The sequence below is a fragment of the Biomphalaria glabrata genome, chromosome 4 (assembly GCF_947242115.1).
Source record: "Biomphalaria glabrata chromosome 4, xgBioGlab47.1, whole genome shotgun sequence".
Lineage (NCBI taxonomy): Eukaryota > Metazoa > Mollusca > Gastropoda > Planorbidae > Biomphalaria > Biomphalaria glabrata.
In genome coordinates, this window is record NC_074714.1 from 26,661,083 (window position 1) to 26,678,243 (window position 17,161).

Consider the following 17,161-nt stretch of genomic DNA (forward strand, 5'->3'; position numbering starts at 1 on the left):
AGGCCTTATGTTTGCTAATAGGCCTAAACATATATAGCACCTTACGTAGGTAGGCCTACTGTACTATTGGCCTTTCAGTAATTACATACAATATTGTAATTGATCTAATTGAAATAAGATTTCGCCTTTTAATGTTTATAAACGTAACTATAATGATTCAGGAACAGTTGCATGAAAAATCAACAAACTAGATAATAATAATTAATGTTCTTTAAGAACAAGGTGTGCGATAGGAACTACTTGGCGTTCGCAGATCTGACTTTCAAGGAAGGGCTATAACAAGGGTTTTCAAAATAAATAACGATGCCAAGCATAATAATATGCTGTCTTTATCGAAACTGAACGGTATGTAATTGGTATCATGTAGATTGTAGATGCTGGGAAGGCAGCCAAAATATAGAGTAGAAAGCCCTACATCTAGTTAATGAGAAATGATTTGGATTGCGAAGCTGAAGGTGGAAAGGAAATCTACAGTCGCGGGGCACCCCTATGTGCGGGGCCTGGGGCGGTAGACCCACTTGCCAGCCCCTAGGCGGGCCTAGGACCTCTACTGCCTGCCCAACTTGCCTCTACTAATTGACCTTATTATAGATTAGTACCATAATGCCGGTAGTGGAAATTCCCGGAAGAATATAGATCTAAATCTATATCGAGATCTAGTCTTTGGATCCGGCTAAATCGAAATTCAAAGTTGGCAAAACTTTTTGTTTATAATGCGTTAAAAATGAAACTTGTCGATGATGTTGTGCGTAGCCTTCGGGTTTCAAAAATATTTCGGGAAAATACAGATCGAATTAGTAGTTTAAATTTTTCAGCTAATGGAGAAACTTTAATTACAAGCAGCGATGATGACTCTATAGTAATATATGATTGTTTAAATGGCACGTAAGTAAGAAAACTGTTAGTGCTTTATTTACTACCTATTATCGATAAGTGATAGATCTGACTACATAATTATTCATAATACTACATATCTACACAGAGTAGTCTATTATTATTTTGACTGATCTGACTTTTGACTAATCTAGAGTCTAGATTACTTAGTGCTGTGACGCCCTAACCTAATTCGACATACTGGGCCATTTTAATTTCTGACACTCATGTCGCGGGCCACATGAACGAAAATGTAAACAAAAAAAAAAGAATCTAGACAATCTAGTGACAATCTAGTCAATCTAGACCTATCTACTAAATAAAATAGTATTCTAGGTCTAGATCTAGATCTACCTGAATTTGAAACTATTTATTAACTATTTGATTAGAAACCTGTGGATCTAGATTCTAGTACATTATCTGAAGTGATTTTTCCATGCGTCAGAAAATGGCTTAATTTCTGTACACTTAAAATAAGAGCAACAGTGTAGCTAGCTTTACCACCGACTCATTTTCTATTCGCTTTTTGGTAAATAATTCCATCAATCCTCCAATCTGTAGGCATAGGTTAACAATCTTTTTATTCACACTCAAAACCAAGAATGTCGTCATATTTGCTTCGTAATGACGTTTATATGTTGCTCTTTTTTGAAACAGCCACGACACTTTCTTTACAAATCAAATATGTTGGCTTTTGTTATGCTCCACAAAAAAGTTAAGATCCGTTCTCTTTTTCTGCTAGATTCTCATTTCATAAACACACTAATGTTAAAGGTCATGGTACCAATAACCAATCAATTAAAAAAAATTGAGGGCCCTAACTTAGGAGTTAGGTAAAGATACATAAGTCAACCTTTTTTTTTTTTGAAGGGGGTGTGTCTACTCTTTGTGCCGACATTTTGGCGGGCCAGAATGAACCACGTCTGGCCCGCGCGCCATATTTTGGGCATCACTGCTCTAGTGTCTCTAGAATACTCTAGATCTACATCATATTATTGTTTTTATTTATAATTATAATTATTTATGATAATATAAATATATTTATATAATATATATATGGTTATTGTAGTAACTTTAGTCGTATAGATATATAGGATATAGATCTAGAACTAGGCATAGGCCCAGAGTATTAATATATAATATACTAATCTACTCTAATCTAACTTTTCTAATTGAATTTTTTAGTTTGTAGCTAAAAAATTTTTTTACTGAACTTTAATTACTGAGACATTGAGTTGCTGAGTGAATTAGTAATTAATTAGAGTCTTGAGTCTAGACTAGATCTAGATCTAGACATCTAGATTCAATAATAACTCAACTTTTATTTTTGGCCTTCTAAAGATCTAATTATTTTTTTAGTTAAACTAAAAGTTTGTAGCATTTTAGTTCACTTTTGCCCATCACTAGATCTATATAGACTAGATCTATTTGAGTTTGATGATTTAAAATAAATTGAAATATAATTTAATTAAATAGTTCTATGTATACAGATCTAGGCTGTAGATTCCAGATCAGACTAGATCTATAATACATCTAGAAATTTAGATCTATTATCTAGAATCTAATAGTAGATCTAGATCTAGTTACAAAGCTTATTAAATATCATCTCTGTCTTGTAAAAAGTTTGTAGACTGACTGACGTGGTGGTTTAACCTGAATTAGCCCCCCTGTAGGACACTGCTTTAAAGTTTAAAGCTAACAATTGATAACTGTAAAACCTTCTTTCTAACTTTCTATTTTCATAAGCGATTCACTGGCACAGTGGTTAGATAAAGTGTATTGGAAGCTTTAACCCTCAATTTCGATTTCAGGTCATTCACATTTTTTAAAAGGTTATATCAACTCACTCTGGTAAAAAGTTAGTACACATTATTTCTCCCACACCCAATCTGGGATCAAGCTGAAATTTTGCCCAACCTGGGATCAAGCTGAAAATTGTCACAATTATTTCTTTTATCTGACAACACAAGAATAAATTTTTAAAAAATTTACCAATTAGTTAATCAACTATTGGTAATTAATTATTTTGTTTGGTTTCTCAAACAAGGGGAAGAAATTGTACTTGCCTGAAGTGGTGGTATAGGCTGAATTATTTCCCTTTATATGTCAACGCTCTAAATTGAAACAAACTGTCATAAGTACCTCACTAGCAGAGTGGTTAGCGAGGAGGCCTGGTCCATGAGTAGAAATAAAATCTGATTCTGCAATGGTGTAACATTGTATTTTGCCATGCCATTTGATGAACAGTAATTTTAACTGTTACAAATATTGACTGCTACAATTGACAAATTTGGAATGATTCAGATTCAGTTGTTTGCAACATTTATTCTCAAATGACAACTTCTATGGTAAAAATAAAAATTGTAGCTCCCATTTAGAATTTTGCACGATGTCAAGTTTTTTAGACAAAATATCTATTTTTCCAATGGTCTTAGGCAACCCCTGGAAAATCGTCGTTCGACCCCGGGAATGGGAGGGGGGTCCGACTCACGGTTGAGAACCCCTGCTATAGAAGATAACTTATTTACTTCCCTTATTTCCATTGCATCCAAACTACATTTTTAATTGCATTCTTGGGCATCTTGGTTTAGGCAAAAGTTTTTCAGTAATGAAAAATAATATATATTGTTTTTTATGCTTTAATTTTTGCCAAAAAAACAAACAAACTATGGAAATAAAAAAAATAATGCAACCTTTTTATGTTTAATACATTTTCTGAAAAGCCTTTAAGTTTCTCTTTTAACTCAGTGATGGTATAAAGGTAATACACATGGTCAGTAGTATAGTCAGTATGCATAATGGGTTAAAGTTTCAAGGGACAAGATATGGCCCACGGACCGTCGGTTGGCCATCGGTGTTTTAAATAATAGTCCTGCTTATTTATTTTTTTTTACAATATTTTTACTCTCAGTATACAAATGTTTTTAAAAACTCTTTATTAACAGACCAAAGAGAACTCTAAACAGTAAAAAGTATGGAGTAGACTTAATACGGTATACACATGCACAGAATACAGCACTACACTGTTCAACTAAAGTTGATGGTAAGTGAAACATTTTTTTCACAATAAAATTTTTTTCTTTTGGATATATTTGAAAAGTAAAAAGTACTCCTTTCAGAGAGGGTCCCGTATTCAAATCCTTGTGAAGACTGTAATTTTTAATTTTGGGATCTTGGGGTGCTTCTTAGTCCGCTCAGCTATAATGGGTACCTAACAATAGTTGTGGAAAAGTAAAGAGGGTTGGTCATTATACTGGCCACATAACACCCTCATTAACCATGGGCCACAGAAACAGATGACCTTTACATCATCTGCCTTATAGACCACATGGTCTGAAAGAGGAACTCTACTTTTGACCCCTTACAGGCCTTGGGATTTATAGGGCAGATGATGTAAAGGTCATTTGTTTCTGTGGCCCATAGTTAATGAGAATGTCATTTGGCCAGCACTGTGCCTTTACTTTTCCCCACCCCAACTAATGACAGGAACCCATTAGAGTTATGTGTAATCATGGGTGTCCTACAAATCCTTTACTTGGATTTGAACATGAGATCCCCAGCACTTTATCACTCAGCCAACATGCCCCTTTTGATCATATTACATCCATTTTTTTGTTGGCTCAGTAAAATGCTTTTTCTTAAAAAAAAAAAATAAATTGCAAAAACCTGAATTTTGTGTATTTAAGTTTTGTTATATTTTTTTTATTCAATAAATTCACTATAAACTCAGCACATAGTTCTAATTGTATTTTTCTTTTGTTTGTTTTAAGGTTTGTCCTACATGTTGATTTTTGTTTTCAGACACAATACGATATTTATCTCTTCATGATAACAAATACATTCGCTACTTTCCTGGGCACACCAAAAAGTGAGTAAATTATTTATAATATGTAATTTTAATTTTAAAAAAAAACACTAAATTTATCTATGTTGAAGAAAGAAAATTAACAAATCAGGTTAACCCATTTTCACATAATTTTATATGGTAAACCCCATTTTCATAGTCTTCTTTCATTTTTGTCACATTTTTGTGTGAAAATTAAAATGTGCTATATTTTACATAAGTCTATATCCAATGCATTAGATCAGTGATACACATACTAAGGCCCATGGGCTACAGCTCATATTTGTCTCCCAAAAAGGCTGTGGGACACCATTTGAGACCCAAAGGAAAGCTTTAAGAAGACAGAAAAAATATTAAATAGACCACCAGTGGACAATGGCTTTGTCTGTTCGAGATGCAGAAAACTATGCAGGGCGCAAATGGGTTTGCGTAGTCTGTGAAACACTGCAGTCATCCTTAATCTTCGGAATCAAGTACATTGCCATTATTATTATTCGTTATTATTTCATGACAAGTGGTTTTAAAAAAATAATGGAAAAAAATTATATGCCTATGTTCTTTTTAAATTATATTCTCTTATATGCTGCATATTGTTTTAAAAAGGAACAATAAAATGTTAAGGAATAAAAAGCAATCACTACTTTCTACCAATAACACACTTCTGAAAAACATTTGTATAAGAAATTAGAATGCTTATTTTTCAAGAAATTGTAACACTTTGTCATGAAAATGAACTTTATTAAATTTTCAAGTATTTAAAATAAAATTTTGACATGTCTAATCAATTGTGAGGCCAATTTTAACCTAAAAGCATTGCACATAATTATTGGGCATCACCTGTGTGTGAAAAAGTCTTGAATATTTGTCTTCCTTCTATTTGGTTTAAAAACATATCTTACTACTTTGGACATCAAAAGCAGATCAATTTTAAATAAGATTGTTTATTATAAATAATTGATTATAGTTTATTTTACTGTGACTAAATAAGACACGTCAGATACCCAATAATTAATTACCAATAAATGAAAAAAATGGATGACCCCCCCCCCTACAATGAAGGAAACCGATCTTGCCATTTAACAGCTCGCAAGCCGAAAAGCCCCAGGAGCTGACCTGCAGAGGTCTACAAAAAGGTGGATTAGCCCTGATTGAAAGACTTCTTAATTATGTTGGAACAAAAGTCAATACCACAAGACTTAAAAGATGCCACAATTGTCCATCTATACAAGCGAAAAGGAAACCGCCAAATCTGCGACAACCACAGAGGAATCTCTCTATTGCTGGGAAACTCCTCGCACGCATCCTACTAAATCGGCTCATGCAACACCTGGAACACTGTCTACTACCAGAAAGCCAGTGCGGCTTCAGAAAAGAACGTGGAACCATTGACGTGATCTTTGCGGCAAGGCAGCTCCAGTAAAAATGCCAAGAACAAAATGCTGACCTCTTCTCAATATACGTTGACCTAACAAAAGCATTCAACACTGTTAGCAGAGAAGGACTATGGAAGATTATGTTAAAGTATGGTTGTCCACAAAAATTCATAACCATGGTGAGACTATTTCATGATGGCATGAAGGCTCGTGTCCAGGAAAGCGGAGAACCATCACAGCCCTTCGAAGTATCAATTGGGGTAAAACAAGGCTATGTCCTAGCACCTACACTGTTCAGTATCATGTCTCTGCTATGCTGACAGATGCATTCACAAATAGTGAAAACAACAGAATAAATATAACATACAGATTTGATGGTGGCCTATTCAACCCGAGGCGGCTCAAAGCAAAATCAAAAATAAAATCTGCAGTAATCTGGGACTTGCTATTTGCTGACAACTGTGCCCTAAATGCCTGCTCTGAAAATAAGCATCATCAGTGACTTCTCAAGAGCTTGCTTAGATTTTGGCCTTACCATTAACACAAAAAAAGACTGAAGTCTTATATTTTCCTGCTCCAGGGAAAGCCTACTCGGATCCAAGTATCAAGATAAATGGACACGATATAAACGCAGTGGACAGATTCACTTATCTTGGCAGCACACTCTCCAGAAACAGAAAGATCGATAATGAAATCAACCTGCGTGTCGCCAAGGCCAGTGCATCCTATGGCAGACTGTCTAAAAACTTCTGAAACAGAAGCGGTATCACCACAAATACAAAGCTAGGAATCAATCAAGCTGTCATCCTCCGTTCATTGCTCTATATCTCAGAAACATGGACAGTGTACAGAAAACATGCAAAGAAACTGAACCACTTCCACATCACATGTCTAAGAAAAATACTGAATGTCAAATGGCAAGACAAAATACCAGATACTGAAGTCCTTCGAAGAGCGGGTCTGTAAAGCATCCACACAATCCTGGTGCAGTTCCAGCTGTGGTGGGCAGGACATGTCTGCAAAACGGAAGACCTCCGCATCCCTAAACGACTCTTGTATGGCCAACTAAGCGAAGGAAAGTGCTCACAAGGTGGTCAAATAAAACGCTTCAGGGACACCCTCAAAGCTTCTCTGAAGGCGTTCAGCATAGACCCAGCCACCTGGGAGACAGATGCACATGACAGAGCATCATGGTGTCGCGCTGTGAAAACTGGCGCACAGGTAGTTGAGGTAAAGAGAACAACGCTGGCAGAAGAAAAACGGCAGAGAAAAAGCAAGGCCAATGACTCTAGCTCCAGCTGGAATAACCTGCCCAGTGTGCAGCCGAACATTCCGGGCTAACATAGGTCTCACCAGCCACATGAGGAGACATAAAACCCCAGTGCAAAGCCCTCAGCCCCCCCGGATGACAAAGTGGTCATCATCGAGCCATGATGGACGAACTCTATATATACAAATAAGAATAATAAAAATAATAGCTTAATGTATACATTAACTTATTTTGTTCTGTCTAGAATAACATGATGTCAAACATATTTTTTTTTTATGTTATACTGTTTTTTTTCAAAGAGTTGTCACTTTATGCATGTCACCTATTGATGATGCATTCATATCTGGTTCAATGGATAAAACTATTAGACTTTGGGATCTTAGATCACAAAATTGTCAAGTAAGTAGCTCAGTGTATCTGCTTATATCTCAATGTATTTGCTTATAATATCTTTATATATTTAAATCATTGGCACAAAAATAATATTTATTTGATACTTTGAAATAATTTATTTAAAAAAAAAAACTTTGAAAATAGTAAGTGTTCAGTGGCTATACTAGTTGTATCTGATACTGTAAATGGTGCACCTTATTTTCTGTACTATAATTATTATAAAGTAAATTATTAGAAGCCTGATGTTATGAATGAATCGGAGCTTTAATTTTATGATGTTATGGCATTCCTGGACTGTTCTATTCTCTTCTTCAAAATTGTGTGAGTAGTAATACTAGTGAGCTCAACATTGATGACAGCTCCTTGAATGGGAAATGGGTTGAAGTCTCAGATGCTAAGATTTGTCAACTGCAAGGTCTATCCTCAGAGATCGATGACAGTATCTCTGGATTGAGACATTATCAATTCTAGGACATTTGAGGGGTGACAGTGACAGATTCAAAGAGGAAATGATAGCAATTAATAAGTGTATTCTACAACCAGACTTTAATTAAAGTCTTTTCTAAGCTGAGAAAAGATGGTGATGGAAACACACTTCGCCTACTCATTTTAGTGAAATGAAGATTTTATAACACTCAACACATTCATATCCGAAAAGGGCTCTGTGGGTGTATGTGTGGACATGGACTCGCAGAAACGTATTTCAAGGCCATTAACATATGTACATATGTTTTGATGCAAAGAGAATAAACCATAATGGAACAAGTTGGTGACAAGAATTTGTTATGGAATGCTGATCTGAGTCATTAAAATTTGGTTCTACCAAGTTGTCCCAAAAGGAAAAAAAAAAGAGCTTGATTTTAGTTTCAACAGCTAATTTTGGATGTTTGAACATCTTTTTGGAATGTTTTCTGCAAGCTTAGGACATCTGTCTTTATTACCTTCTTCTGTTATCTTGCTAGTCAGAAATACAAATTGATAATTATTTGTTTACAATTAGTTTTGGTCTTGTCCCATGAGTTTTCTATTTTATTTTAGGGTTTGATGCATTTGTCTGGACGGCCAGTAGCTGCATTTGATCCAGAAGGTCTTATTTTTGCTGCAGGTGTCAACTCTGAGAGTGTCAAACTTTATGACCTCAGATCATTTGATAAGGTTTGTAAATATTTCCTTATTTCTGACAAAGATATTTTATATTTAGTTTGTCAATTATTTGCTGTAAAGATAGTGCCCAATGTGTACACTACTTTTGCTGTTTTAACATTTTGTATCAATCTATGCAGGGTCCATTTACTACTTTTAAACTTCCCCAAGATAAAGAGTGTGATTGGACAGGTCTTAAATTTAGTCCTGATGGTAAAATGATTCTCATATCTACCAATGGCAATGTCATACGGTTAATTGATGCATTTCAAGGAACACCACTCCAAGCTTTCATGGTAAGATTGGAGTTTTTCACTTTTATATTCTTTTTTTTCCACCATAAAATGATTTGATACAGCACTTTTTGTTTGTAAAAAAAAAAAATTCTTTTGAATATTATCAGAAGGCTTATAATCATAATATTCAGCTTTAAATTGGCCTCATCTCAGCAATAAATTACAAAGCTTATATTAACTCATTCTGTCTGTCTGTTGGAGTGGTTCTTTTTACACTTTTATTCTCCCACTTCCCATTCTTGAATCTAGATGAAATTTTGCAAATTCATTGTCGAAGACAACACAAGAATCAATTTTAAAAAACTAATTAGTTTATCAATTAATGGTAATTAACTAATTTTGGTTTATTTAAAGGAGATAAACCTTACAATATTGAGAGATATGGCAGCTACTGGGCGGTCCTCTCCCTTTACTCAACATAAGTTTTTTTTTGTTTTTTTTTGTAAGTTTTTTGTTGGTCAATAAAGAATATTTTGTTTTATGTTTGATATAATTTCTTCATCTAGGGATTTACAAATCATAAAGGAATACCACTAGAGGCTTCATTCACACCTGATGCAAGATACGTTTTTTCAGGTTAGTTCCTCAAAACGTTGGTTAAGCACTATTCATTTTTTTTTTTTTCAAATAATTAGTTTAACATTTAAGGAATCAACAATGTGGTGATTATGTTTTGTATATAATATTGTAAACGGTATGTCATAGAACCTTGGTTGTAAGACTGAAAGAATTCTATGTTTATTTATTAATTTTACTATTATTTCATTGGCTCATTGGTTGGGACAGAGTGACAGGGCTTGAAGTTTTGTATTTGTTGACAGTCGGACCGGAGTTTTGTGATAGCATAGTAGGAGCCATTATAAGGCAGTTCTGATAGTTAATGTATATTTAGGAAATCAGATTGTGTTGGCGTTGTCTACAGTTTTAATTTATTCCTATTGCTTTAGTAAATATTTCTTATTTCTACTGCATCCCTGGTGTTCTGAAGTATTGCATACGTAATGTATCCATGTCAAAGTCATAGGCTACAAGTTCACAACAATCACAACAAACAATGTAATGCCAAACCTTTTTTTTTTTTTGGTTTTCAATTATCAGCAACTCTTAAAATTTTATAATCCTACACCATATTACACTTATAGGGCTTTTTGAATGATGATTTAAGTGGCTGTTAAAAAATCTTTTTTTTTCTATAGATAGCTTATTGTAGACTGAAATAAACAGTTCAGTAAGATTTCACTTTCTATTCACCATTTATCCTAAAAGTTTCTTAGCCATCTAGCATTAGTTGAAACACTCTAGTGATGGGGACTTTTTTTTTTTTTTTAATTCCTCTGATCAGCTTGCAAAATTCTTCATGGGAAGAAACGAGAAGGAAGAAAAAACCTGAACAGACATGGATCTCAAAATTATTTTCATAGAAATATGACAGTTTAGGTATATCTTTGGGAAAAAAATTACTAGCTATTTGGCTACAAAGGGAAAACTTGGGTTTGATGTTATGATTTTTCAAAGTATATTTCATTAGACAAAGATAACCACATTGAAATAATTCTCTTAAGTACTTAGGTTCATATTGAAATTAAATAGTTTTTATATTTTAGGTTCCACAGATGGTAAGGTTCATTGTTGGAGCACAGAGTCTGGAGTTAAGATGGCCATACTGCAGTCAGATCACCCAGGACCCATTCAGTGCATTCAGTTCAATCCTAAATATATGATGATGGCTTCTGCTTGTCAAAATATGGTAGGTACATTAGCATTCCTTGAAATGTACTACACCAATTAGATTTCTTTTTCGATTCAGTTTGTTGAGATGGTGACATTCATATCGTTATTACAATGTTGTTATTGAATATAAATTTCCTTTAGTGTAACATTAATAAAATGTTTTTCTCTCATTTGTGTTTGTCTCCAGGCTTTCTGGCAACCAGCTGTAGATGACTGAAGAAACATTTGTGTGCCATGGTGTCATTCATTCAAGTTCTGTAATATATAACATTCAGTTTTGCTCCCATTTTATAAATACACATTTTTTTTAACAAAATATTTTTTGGAGTCTATTTTTATTTTATCTAAAAATAAGCAGACCTTTTTTTTGTGGAAAATCCTGCATGTTAATATATTCTACAGCAGAAGCCTTCTGTCAGAACCTTTTTCTTTTCTTTTTGTCAGCCTACATTAATAGAATGCCCCCCCCCCTCTCCAATCATCACCATCACAGACTTTACTATCAACATTTTTGTCATCATTCAGTTTTGTGAAAATGTTTACTGTGTATGTTCATTTTTCTATAATGCCTTTTATGCTATAGTGTGCTCAGTGCACTACTGTCCAATCTTTTTGTGAACCTGTGGGGGCAGGAGGTATCTGGGAGAAGGTTTCTGTGCTGCCGTTAAGTGCTCAGCTAACCCAACTCAGCTTGGTCAGGATTAGAACTCTTTGATAGGTAGCAACTTTTATGCCACTCATCCTTGCTCTTATTGAACTAATAACAAAATTAACAAAGATTCAAAACAACATTATTGCTCTTTACATTTTAATGAATTTATCCTACCATAATAAAAAATTAATTCATTATAAACTATTAGATCCTAATGCAGTCTAATTTCTAATATCATAAAATAAAATAGGAAATGTCAAATTTTTACTCTTTGACTCCATAACCTCCCACCGTTGATTTTACCCAGCTATAGAACTGGCAATTTTTTTTCCAATATGGATCATACAATTTTTCCAAGATCAGATCTAGATCCTGGAGACTTTTTCACAGTTGTTAATTTTTAATTTTCAAACATCAATATTAAAATAATTTTTTGTTTCATAAAAATTTCTTTGTGCTATATAAAAAGGGCGTGCATTTCCTTTCAATTCTGTACTGAATAAAACATTTTCAAATAGCAAACAAAAAAATGTACACAACTTTATTTGAAGAATTTTTCGCACTCTCAAAGCGTGAAAACATTAATTCTGTCCAAGTGTGGAAAATAATTCTGAATTCAAAAAAATATTCTTTGGGAAAATATAGAACATTAAATTTAACAAATAATATGGTTGTTCATGTTCCTTTTGGATCAGTCATGCTGACACATTCCATACCACTTGTACACATTTGGACAAACATAAATATCCTTTTCACCTACTTTGAGCATGATCAGAAACATAGTGGACTTGGATTTTCATAGTACTTAACATGTTTGCTAGCTAAATGTGGCAGACAGCATAATAAAAACAAAAGCAACATTATAACACTATCATAAATATATGTACACATGAATGGCTAATGAGCCACTGTCTGTGAGTCTGAAGAAGAAGGAAGATTGAATGACTAGTGATGTCATTATTAAACAAAAGTCACTGACAATATCAGCAATACACTATCAATTTAGATACATTTTGGACAAATGCCAAGGCAAATTAAAACAATGCTATTTACATTGTGATGTGTACAAATGAAAAAAATTATGTCCAATAAATTAACAATTTTATATTAGGTGGACAAACCCCTTTGTCTTCAGTCTCATGGGTCCTAAGAAATACTGTATAATTATAAACCTTAATGGGAAAAGAAAATTCAACAGACTAGAGTTAGACTAATGGTATATAATCAATATATATATAATTCTCTTCTTCCCTCAACGGACTTAACAAGAAGAAGTAAAGGAAAGATCACTCTCTTATTTCTGCGGATAGTCACCGCACGAAAAAAAAAAAGGGGGGGGGGAGGGGGAGAACACATGGCTGCGTGCTGGACTGTCAAATCCTGCCCGCTCCCATCCCCCTTCGTCCTGAGGGAGGTAATTATCTTCAACTCTGAAGGAAAATACGAAACGTAAAAAATTTTACAAATACTAAATAGCAGCTCTGGACCAAGAAGTCATGGAAAGAGATAGCAGAGCCGGACTTAAGCATTGTGAGGCCCTATGCGAAACGGATTTGGCGGGGCCAAGTTTGGGTAGGGGAAGCGGAAAATACGTGAAATTTAAGACTTTGTATCAGAAAATAAATTCGTCTATGCATTTTATTCATTCTTTACTACGTACAGAATTACTTTACGAGCCTTGCGTGTAGCAAAGTCATACAGTATATCATAATAATTATGTTTCCTCAATAGCAAGAATTACCAGATGTTTCAATCTATCTTTGAGAATTGTTGATCTCAAGTAATTCTTCATTAGTTTGAGGCGCGAGAAGCTTCTTTCACCTGATTACACAATTACGGCTAATGCATAAAGCCGTTTTTATTTAACCATTTATTTTCCATATTGAATGACACCCCAAAATGACAATTTGTTTTCTATATATTACCTTATATCGAAAAAAGGACTTTTTCGTATATTTTGCAATTTCAGGAGATTTCCAGGAGCTCCTGGTAAATCGACAGGAGTGTGCGGGAATTCTGTTTTAAGTTATAACATGGTTTAAGTTAATAATTTATACACCTTGAATTAGCACGGGTCCTATGAAAGTGCAGGGGCCCACTGTGGTCACATAGGTTGCAGTGGCCTAAGGTCGGTCCTGCAAAATAGCAGCATATGCTACGCTGCCAGTCAACTAGTTATGTTATAAATGTCAAAGAAAGAACACAATGCAGTAAAGACACTGAAATTTTTTTAATGCTTTTTTCTTGGTCAAATATGGACATTGGGGGATTTTAACGAACACAGTAATCTCTTTCTTTAGTATTCAATTTTTTTTAGATCCAGTTTACATTACACAGTTAAGACAGAAGAAAAAAAAAGAGAGAAAGCAAAAAAAAAAGAGAGAGAAAGCAATACAGAGTAATACAAGTCTTATAAGGTAATGTAACCAAATAAAAGGAGGAAGATAAGGAGTACTTTTGAAATATATAGATACATTCAATGTTAAGGGTGCTATGGTAAAAGATCACTGTTGCCAACTAAATAATAATGACTATTTTGTGCTACAAGCAAAAGAGCTAAGAAGTTTGATTTTACAGTACTAAAAAAATGATCTTTTAAAATGTATAGATTATCAATGCTTCATATCCTTCATTTGTACAGCGCAAAAAAAAAAGGCTTATCACATCATCCATAGATTTTCACCATAGTACCATTAATTATTTTTTTGAGAGTCTACAACACCATAAAAAAAACACAAGTAGTTACCAAGTGACAAGTAACAAAACAAAATGATACAATTGTTTAGTAATTACATAATTGAAATAAAAATTATAAGTTAATTTTTCTCTATATATATGTATATACACAAAAAAAATTTTAAGTTAATTCTCTCTCTATATATATATATATACACAAAATATTTCATCATTATTATGGAACACATTGTCATTGTTTTGTGAGGCAGATATATGAATGTTCCCTTTAAGGGCTAGGTAGCTTTTTTCACAAAGTCCTTCCATCAGGCAACAATGCAAGGAAAGAATGGACAGGCCTGTCATTGAAATAGATATATCCAAGGCCAAAGAGCAAGGAATGGAGAAAGATGGTTCACAGATGTGTTGTGCCCCAATGATTCAACAGACTAAGGGAGAGGTGAAGAAATAAGGAGAAGGCCAGAAGATCTATCTACACATGGATGGGGTAAAGCTCTATACATGTTTTGGATGACTGAAGTTATAGACATTTGTGGGGTGTGGAAATGGTGGATGGAAGCTGCCAGTGCATCTTTAAATACTTGAAAGATAAGACAATAGATCTAAATTTTAATGTCAGTGAGGTCAGTTAAAAAAGGGGGAACTGAAACAGCATTTGACCAATTCTGTCTCCTAGACTCAGAAGAACTTTTCATTTTGATTCAACCATGATAGTAAGAACATGAAAGAAGTAACACATTTTTTTTTTCAATTCATATAACAATTTCACAAAGCACCTTACATTAGAAATAAAATTAGAAATATTTTTCTATAAGTAATACTAATAATCAGGATATTCCTTATAAGGATTCAAGTTCTTTGTCTAAAATTAGCAATTACAATCTGGTCTAGGTTTGTAAAGGTGAAAGTTCATTAATCATTAAAGTGAAAAACATCTGTGTAAGTACATTAAATGTCAATCCAGCTATATATACTTATATATAAGTATATATAGCTATATTAATATATACATATTGCCTTTAAGTCAACATTTGCTTTTATATTAAATAGGTTTAATAATTCTTTTTGAAAAACTGCAAAATAATAATTTAACAACAAAAAAATAAGGTGACATAAATAAGTTTGAACCAAAATATAGATAATACTTGATGACTATGAACTGAGTACAATATTGTGTATATAATACTCTAATATTAATTATATAAAGATTAATTATATAAACTGAATAAATGTCTCTCATGACTGGGACTAGCTTTCAGAGACTGTTATTAAGTGATTTCCAAAAGGTTAAGACTTTGGTGGCAAACAGATTGGGCTGGTCTAAGTTGACAGCATGTCCACATTCCTCTAAAATATCAATGTGTTGACAGTTGGCTAACTTTTCTTGTAAAATATCCACACCAGACACATCAACAACCTCAAATAATCAAGAAAGAAAAGAGTCAGAATGATTTGTTCCAACTCAATATATTTTATGTAAAACAAGAGAATGTAAACTTATACTCTACATTTACTCTGTCAGACTCTAGTTCCAAAGCAGACAAAAGAAATTCTAGATTTAAACAATAAATTATTAAAAGCAGTCAAATATATAGAATGTTGTCAATAATTGTATACAGACTTGCATAACCATCCACCCCTTTCTCCTTTAGTTATTTCTCGATTAAAGCTATGAACTGTGAACTGAAAATCATGATCTTGAACTCCACCTAGAACTGAACCAAATATTTAGGTTCCTAGAGCCCACCCCTTAACCAACACATCAACTTTGTTAGTAGACTAAAATGATGTATAGAGCAAAATAAAAAACAATGTTCTTATTTCAATGTTTAAAAGATAATATTATGTAGTGATCACCATAAATGTCACAACGTTCAGGTGATGACATAATATTGTCACAAAATTTAAAGGGGCAACTCAACAAGGACAGGTCTTATTTACAGGACATCACAAACACAAATCGTAACAGTATCTTCTCAAGTCCTTGACTTCTTTCTTACTAATGTCAACATTTATCTCTAGTCTGGTTCCTAACAGTGCACAACTTAGAGAGTGCACCATAGACGTATATATTATATCTAGACTGGAAACAAATTCTTATCTGCGATTGATCGATTCACAGACCTATAATACATTAGGGGTACACCAGATAGTACTTTTTGATATTTGGCCGGTGCCGAATATGGCCAGATAATAAAATTTGAAATTCGGCCGGAGCCGAATACCTACATGACTTTTACATAGCTCGTTTTACAGAAGTTTTTGTAAATCTTCTAAATAACATACCAATAGTCATATTAATCTATTTTTTTCTTTTATTTACCTTCTTGTTTTAAATTTTTTTACTGGTTGATAATTTAAAGTTAACAGAATTTATTAACAGATAGGCCTATCATAAACTATTCTGTGTAACGTATGAGATGGTGTGTGATTATGTATGAGGCCACCAATTATACAGATGTATGTGGGATGGCCAATATAAAATTTATAAACATATATTCAACTAATGTAAATCTTTCAAAGGTAAAGTGCAATCTGAGTTGTATAGTGTATTTATATAAAGATTAATTATATAAACTGAATAAATGTCTCTCATGACTGGGACTAGCTTTCAGAGACTGTTATTAAGTGATTTCCAAAAGGTTAAGACTTTGGTGGCAAACAGATTGGGCTGGTCTAAGTTGACAGCATGTCCACATTCCTCTAAAATATCATGTTTGTGTTCATGTATTTCAGACCATCAACTGGTCATTAGGATCGTGTTTTAAAAGCCACATACCGCTTCTGGTCTGAGCCTGATAGTGGTTATGTATATATCTTAAGTAATACCAGCAATAACGAGGAATTACTTGACACATTATTAAGAACATGATTATCAAATCAAGACACAAA

General features: G+C 33.5%; 2 protein-coding genes across 4 annotated transcripts in view; one reads left to right on the forward strand and one right to left on the reverse strand.

The window, feature by feature from the left end:
- Nucleotides 1–499: 499 nt before the first annotated feature.
- LOC106068907 (WD repeat-containing protein 82-like) lies at nucleotides 500–11,241 on the forward strand. Its single transcript, XM_013228407.2, has 9 exons — nucleotides 500–885; nucleotides 3,819–3,916; nucleotides 4,675–4,741; nucleotides 7,660–7,759; nucleotides 8,792–8,908; nucleotides 9,037–9,192; nucleotides 9,699–9,768; nucleotides 10,797–10,939; nucleotides 11,111–11,241. The coding sequence occupies exons 1-9, from the start codon at nucleotides 725–727 to the stop codon at nucleotides 11,138–11,140; spliced, it is 942 nt and encodes a 313-aa protein (XP_013083861.1). The 5' UTR covers nucleotides 500–724; the 3' UTR covers nucleotides 11,141–11,241.
- A 473-nt stretch (nucleotides 11,242–11,714) lies between these two features.
- The window catches only part of LOC106068906 (monoacylglycerol lipase ABHD6-like), a 28,577-nt gene continuing 23,130 nt past the window's right edge, over nucleotides 11,715–17,161 (reverse strand). For all 3 annotated transcript variants that reach the window (XM_056026704.1, XM_056026705.1, XM_056026706.1), the window contains exon 9: nucleotides 11,715–15,686. In XM_056026704.1, the coding sequence (XP_055882679.1) occupies nucleotides 15,525–15,686 (162 nt within the window). In that variant the 3' untranslated portion in view covers nucleotides 11,715–15,524. The remainder of the gene's footprint in view (nucleotides 15,687–17,161) is intronic.

Coding starts and splice junctions, on each gene's coding strand:
- LOC106068907 (XM_013228407.2), top strand. CDS start 725: ATGAAACTTGTCGATGATGTTGTGCGTAGCCTTCGGGTTTCAAAAATA. Junction 7,760..8,791: donor TTAGATCACAAAATTGTCAA/GTAAGTAGCTCA, acceptor ATTTTATTTTAG/GGTTTGATGCATTTGTCTGG. Junction 8,909..9,036: donor ACCTCAGATCATTTGATAAG/GTTTGTAAATAT, acceptor CAATCTATGCAG/GGTCCATTTACTACTTTTAA.